Source organism: Abrus precatorius, unplaced genomic scaffold, assembly GCF_003935025.1.
Source record: "Abrus precatorius isolate BTA unplaced genomic scaffold, Abrus_2018 Scaffold7, whole genome shotgun sequence".
Lineage (NCBI taxonomy): Eukaryota > Viridiplantae > Streptophyta > Magnoliopsida > Fabales > Fabaceae > Abrus > Abrus precatorius.
Window position 1 is genome coordinate 28,816,007 of NW_020874417.1, and position 7,003 is coordinate 28,823,009.

At 33.6% G+C, this 7,003-nt stretch overlaps 1 protein-coding gene across 1 annotated transcript; it reads right to left on the minus strand.

Moving 5' to 3' along the window:
- Positions 1–3,357: 3,357 nt before the first annotated feature.
- On the minus strand, positions 3,358–5,542 carry LOC113871737. Its single transcript, XM_027508837.1, has 2 exons — positions 5,476–5,542; positions 3,358–3,980 (listed from the first exon to the last, which is right to left on the minus strand). Exons 1-2 carry the CDS (start codon positions 5,540–5,542, stop codon positions 3,358–3,360), a joined length of 690 nt encoding a protein of 229 aa, XP_027364638.1.
- Positions 5,543–7,003: the final 1,461 nt, after the last annotated feature.

A 7,003-nucleotide genomic window follows, 5' to 3' on the forward strand; every position in this document is an offset into this window, starting at 1 on the left:
AGTGATTAGCTCCCACTAAACCAAAGATTCCTCAAATTGTAAAACATTCATGTGAGCAACATGCTCATGAAAGACTTTGGGTGGAAGTCCTTTAGTAAGAGGATCTGCTATCATAGAGTTTGTCCCTACGTGTTCTATGACATTTTGTCCACTCTGTATCCTTTCTTTAACAACTAGGAACTTGATGTTAATGTGCTTTGACTTGGTCGAGCTCCTATTGTTGTTAGAATATAGTACAACTGATTTGTTGTCACAATATAACTTAAGTGGTATTTCAATTCCTTCCACAATTTGCAGCCTTATGACAAAATTTCTCAGCCATATTCCATGATTTGATGCCTCATAGCATGCGACAAATTCTACTGCCATAATGGATGAAGCAGTAAGGGTTTGCTTAGCACTGCGCCAAGAAACCGCACCACCAACTAACATGAAAATGTAACCTGAAGTGGATCTCAAACTATCTTGGCATCCTGCAAAATCCGAGTCAGAATACCCAGTGATCTCCAACTAGTCTGACCTCTTGTATGTAAGCATATAATCCTTTGTTCTCTTCAAATATCTCATAACCCTTTTGGCTGTTTTCCAATGATCCATTTCTGGATTGCTTAAATATCTGCCTAATACCCCAACTATGTATGCTATATCTGGACGCGTACATACTTGGACATACATCAAACTCCCCACAGCTGATACATAGGGAATCTTTTGCATTTCCTGAATTTTCAAATTTCCTTTTGAGCATTGTTTGAGGCTGAACTTGTCTCCCTTAGCAACAGGGGTATCTCCTGCTTTACATTCCTGCATGCCAAATCTTTGAAGTAATTTTTTGATATAGTTCCTTTGTGATAATCCAAGAGTACCCTGAGATCGATCTCGGTGTATCTGAATTCCTAATACAAAGGAGACGTCACCAAGATCTGTCATTTCAAAGTTTCTGGATAGAAATCTCTTGGTTTCGTGCAACATGCCTATATCATTAGTGACAAGCAGTATGTCATCAACATATAAGACCAAGAAAATATACTTGCTCCCACTGAACTTTTGATACACACAATCATCAACAAGGTTCATCTTGAAACCAAATGATAGAATAACTTGATGAAATTTGTGGTACCATTGAAGAGATGTCTGTTTTAGTCCATAAATGGATTTTGTCAGTTTGCAAACCATATTCTTTGGGTCTTTTGACACAAAGTTTTCTGGTTGCACCATATAGATTGTCTCATCAATGTTTCCATTGAGAAACGTTGTCTTGACATCCATTTGATGGAGTTCTAAATCATAATGTGCGACAAGAGCCATGATTGTCCTAAAAGAGTCTTTCAGTGAAATTGGAGAGAAAGTCTCTTTAAAGTCAATCCCTTCCTTTTGTGTATAGCCCTTCGCCACAAGACGAGCCTTATACCTTTCCACATTACCTTTGGAATCTCGTTTGGTCTTAAATATTCATTTGCAACCAATGGGTTTCACACCTTCTGGTAATGGGACAAGTTTCCAAACTTTATTATCTTGCATGGACTTATACTCCTCATTCATTGCTTCAATCCACTTTTCTAAATTGGAATCCTGCATGGCTTGACGAAAGTTGATTGGATCATCTTCCATCATACCATTATTTTCCTCATGTTCCTAAAGAAATACTATGTAATCATCCAGAATAACACTTCTTCTATCTCTAGTGGATCTCCGCAAAGGTATTGGCTTATGATGCACAAGTTCTTGAGGATTTTGAGTTTGTTCTTCATGAACAACCAAATCATTTTGAGTAAGGGGTTCATTAACAATGTCTTATGGAGGTTCCAGACTTGCTTTATCAAAAGCAACTGTTTGAATTGATTGTGGAATTGTTATCGATTCTTCTTCTAAGACAAAATCCCTAACCTTATTCTTCCCCCCAAACTCAATATCCTCAAAGAACGTGGCATTTCCCGTCTCAAAAATTGTCTTTAGTGTGGGATCATAAAATTTATAGCTCTTGGATCTTTCAGAATAACCAATAAAGTAGCTGCTCACTGTCCGAGAGTCCAATTTCTTTTCATTCGGCCTATAAGGCCTTCGCCTAGTCCAAAGCTCATAAGGCGTTTTAGTAGCTGCCTTTGTTGGCACTCTATTTAGAATGTAAGCTGCAGTCTTTAGTGCCTCTCCCCAGAGTGACTTTGGCAAGGTAGAATGACAGATCATGCTCCTTACCATATCCTTAAGAGTCATGTTTCGTCTTTCAGCCACACCATTCATGCTAGGTGACCCTGGCATGGTATACTGGGGGACGATTCCACATTCCTCTAGGTACTTGGCAAAAGGCCCTGGACGTTGTTCACCTGAACCATCATATCTGCCATAGTATTCACCACCATGATCAGATCTAACATTCTTGATTCTTTTGTTGAGTTGATTCTCAACTTCAACTTTAAATGTTTTGAACACATCAACAGATTGTGAGTTTTCATGTATAAGAAATAGGTATGCATATCTAGAGTAATCTTCTATGAATGATATAAAATATTGTTGACCATTCCAAGAAGGTGTAGGAAATGGCCCACAAATGTCTGTATGTATCAACTTTAAGACATCTGTAGCTCTATATGCACCTAATTTCTTTGTTTTGATATGTTTACCTTTAACGCATTCAACACAAACATCAAAGTCTGTGAAGTCAATGGAATCCAAGATCCCATTTGACACAAGTCGTTCAACTCTATTTTTAGAGATGTGACCTAGGCGCTTGTGCCATAATGCTCTTGAGTTAATATTGTCAATTTTACACTTAGTACCATGTGATTCCGTATTTAAGGATTCGTTGTATGCAGCTACAGTGTCAAGCAAATATAGATTATTATAAGCCAAAAGTGAACCAGTTTCAACAATATCTGAATTAAAAGACAAATTGAACATACTGTTTTCAAATGAACACAAATAACCTAACTTGTCCAAATAAGAAACTGAAACTAAATTCCGTCTAAATGACTATACTACAAAAGTGTCTTTTAAATCCAAATAAAATCCAGTACATAATAATAATATAAAATTCTCTATAGCTTCCACTTCCACTGATTTTCCATCTCCAACATATATTCATCTTTCAGAATCAATTGGCTTCTAGTAGCTTAGGCAACCCTGCATTGAAACACTGATGTTAGTAGTGGCACCTGAATCTAACCACCAAGTGTTTCTAGGTACTGAAGTTAAATTGACCTTAAAACAGACCAAAGTAAAAAACCATACCTTTCCTTGTACGCCTAGATGATATTTGGTACATTTCTTCTTTAGATGTCCAGACTTATTACAAAAGAAACAATTGTCACCCTGATTTTGTTTCTTTTATGCTGGACCTTTAATAGCTTCATTCTTAAAGTCTTAAGTCATCTTTCTTTTGCCCTTGTCTTTAGAGGCACTCACAAAGTGGGCACTTTCAGTCCTTTCTTGCTTCATTCTTTCCTCTTCTTGCACACAGTTATAAGAGATCTTAAACTCACTAAACTGTGAAGGTAGAGAAATCAGCACTAAATGAATAAGCAAGTCTTCTGACAGCTCAAACTTTAGTGCCCTTAATTTTGAAGCAATATTTGACATTCCCATAATGTATTCCCTTATATTTCCTTTGCCTTGATACTTCATAGAAATCAAGTTCTGAAGAAGAGTACTAGTTTTCGCCTTATCATTTTTTGCAAAATGCTTTTCAATTTTAGCAAGGAATTCTTTGGCACTTGTTATATCATCTAAAACAGTGCCCCTAAAGACCTCAGGAATACCGTGCTTAATGATCATAAGGCTCATGCGATTTGAGTGATCCCACTTCTCATGAAGTCTCCTCTGTTCAGAGGTACTAGAATCTGTAAGAGAAGAGGGTTTCTCAATCCTTAATGCAAGGTCTAGATCCGTGCAGCCAAGAACAATTTGCATGTTCTCTTTCCAGTCCTTAAAATTTGTACTATTAAGAACTGGAACCGAATTTAGACTAGCAGATATAGAAGCAACAACTAAAAAAAACAAAATAAATAATACAATAGCTCACAAAACAGTCATCAATGCATTTAAATAATGGCATAATCCATCTCAAGATATCTAGTGCACCATTAATATCAAGTTTTTGGGCAGTGGAATTAATTGCTAGTGATATCCTTGTTGTAATGTTCAAACATTGATAATAAAAGCATATCAAATAACAGACCCATATTTGTATGTAATTTATCATTTATATGCAAAACTTCATAATTATCACACGTTTAACATCACAGGTGTGTTTGTAAACTAGTTAAATAGCAACTTTCCTTTGGGCCAATCACCATTCATATGAATAATTACACACATTAACATTTCTTATAAACAATCTACACAAGAGATGTCACTTTGGTGATTTCTTGATTCAATTAGCTTATTTAAAATGTTAAACTTTTATATAAAATATACAAATAATAACTAAAAATTTGAATATTAATATACCAAATAAAAAATAAATAAAAATACAATAACAAAATGTGGACTCACAAACAGTGAAATTATAATGCAAATTCAATAGGCTGAAAAATATGCCTTAAAAATAATATGCATAGAAAAATATTTAATATGGCCTATAAGTTCGAACTCAATATGCATAGAAAATTCAAGCTCCTGGCCAACGCGAAGGACGTAGAGGTTTGGCAAAAGTCAAGCTCGTTGCCTTGACATAGCAACGTTCCCAGGCAAGGAGTTTTGTGAAAATTCATACTCAAATTGAAATCAATAAAACATACGTCATATTATCCAATCAATTTAGATGAAATCGAATCAATGCACTGAAATCGAATCCATACGTCATATTCAAATTGAAGTGCGACAGTGTTTGAATGAAATCTAAATGCACATCGTTACATTAAATATCAAACGGAAACCCAAATGCGCAGCGTCAACCATAAGAGCAATTGATGAATACTTATCACCATATATTACAACTTAGAATTATGGAGGCAAATTTATTATAATATTGTAAATTAAAAAACAATTTATTATTTTATAGCAAATCTGAAACAATTTCTCAATCTGGGTTTTTTTGCCACGTGGATCAATTTTTGGCCATAACGGCTGGCGAAAGTAATTAATTTTTGAATTTTTTAATATCTATTTCGCCATAAAAAGTACGAAATATGACTTCTTAGAGCGGTTACTTTAAAACTACCCTCATAACTCTATTTTAGAGAGCGGTTCCTTATGAATCGCTCTCAGTAGTAATTTTAGAGAGCGGTTCCATTTGAACCGCTCTCAAAAGTCATGTTAGTGAGCAGTTCCATATGAACCGCTCTCAGAAGTACATATTAGAGAGCGGTCCTGGAGGAACCGCTCTCTTAGATTTAAAATGGACGGCTGGGGAGATTTTGATACACGTGGCAACATCTGAGATGATTCGCACTGCTACTGGCGAAAATTTATTTCGCCCTGCAGTTAGCAAAACCGTTCAGGCATTGACACGTGGCCAAATGTTCAGTAACTTTGACCGACGTCCTTCCTCCTCCATGACGGTCCTCCTTCGTTTCCATTTTGCTTTTCTCCGTCTCTGCTCCTCCATCATCGTCCTCTAGGCAGAAGTTTCAAAATTTGTTTTGATTTGCTGTGAAGGATCAAATACTATTCGATTTGTTTTGATTCACTCCATTTTGTTTTGATTCGCTCTCTAAAATTACTACTGAGAGCGGTTCATAAGGAACCGCTCTCTAAAATAGAGTTATGAGAGCGGTTTTAAAGTAACCGCTCTAAAAAGTCATATTTCATACTTTTTGTGGCGAAATAGATATTAAAAAATTCAAAAATTAATTACTTTCGCCAGCCGTTATAGCGAAAAATTGATCCACGTGGCAAAAAAACTCCAAATTGAGAAATTGTTTCAGATTTGCTATAAAATAATAAATTATTTTTTAATTTACAATATTATAATAAATTTGCCAAATTATGGAAAATCAATAAATACCAATTTGGAACCCTAATTTTAAAATTTCTAAAATCATACATAAATTAAGTATGGGTGGCTCTAATACCAATTGTTGGAGTTTTATCAAACAATAAGTGTGCCTAATCACATGTTATTATTTATATAGAATAAAATTACAGCACAATTATAGATTTTCTTATGAACCTATACCCTAATTCATAATGAAAATAGAATGCGGAAGCGTACCTGAATTTGCCATTAGAAATGATGAAGGTTATAAAATTGACAGCGAATATTTGATCTTCCAAATGTAGAGCACCTTAGATTTCTTTTTGGATTTCTCTTTTGATGGGGATGAAGAGAGAAAAAAACTGTAATTGTACGTGTGTTACTTGCTCTACAAATGAGGACCATAACCCTTGTATTGGTAACTGCCATCAGTTACTCTAAAATTAATAATTATAATTTGGCTCCTCATAAAATTATAATATCACCAATGGTATCTACACAATTAATTTTTCATGACATATATGCCCCTAGCCATAAACTTATATTAATTAGACCACTTTAATATTTTGACTAATAAAATAATAACTCTAACACATTTAAATTATGTAATATATATATATATGTATAACCAAAATTGCTAACGGTATATATATAGAAACTTACATATTATATATATATAAAATGTCGTTTTTGTTATCATCGCTAAATTCTTTTGAAATTCAAGTTCAAGTAAAAATGTTAATTTTTTTAAAACTTTTGTTTAATTTAATTAAGACTTTAGTCTTAAAAATAATTATAATATTTTCACTTTAATTGTGCTACTTTAACAGTGTGTTTGGATGAAATATTTCAAGTAAATAATTTATTTTTTTAAAAAGAAATTATAATTTTATGGGTTAAAAATTTTTGTTTGAATCTTTAATTTTAAAAAATTTAGAAATTTTAGTTAGAATTTTTAATAAGCTAAAATCAAAGAATTTTAAATTTTAATAAAAGAGTGACAATTTAAAATTGCTTTCATTTTTCTTTATGTGTTTCATTTAGGCTTTTATTTAGTTTTGGTTAATTTAATAATTTAAATTTCATATTTTA

What these genes read in the sequence shown, in the direction of transcription:
- LOC113871737 (XM_027508837.1), bottom strand. Translation starts at nt 5,542, where the DNA reads ATGGAGGAGCAGAGACGGAGAAAAGCAAAATGGAAACGAAGGAGGACC. An exon ending in CGTCATGGAGGAGGAAGGAC is followed by an intron (nt 3,981 to 5,475) that starts GTCGGTCAAAGT and finishes TGTTTTTTTTAG; the next exon opens with TTGTTGCTTCTATATCTGCT.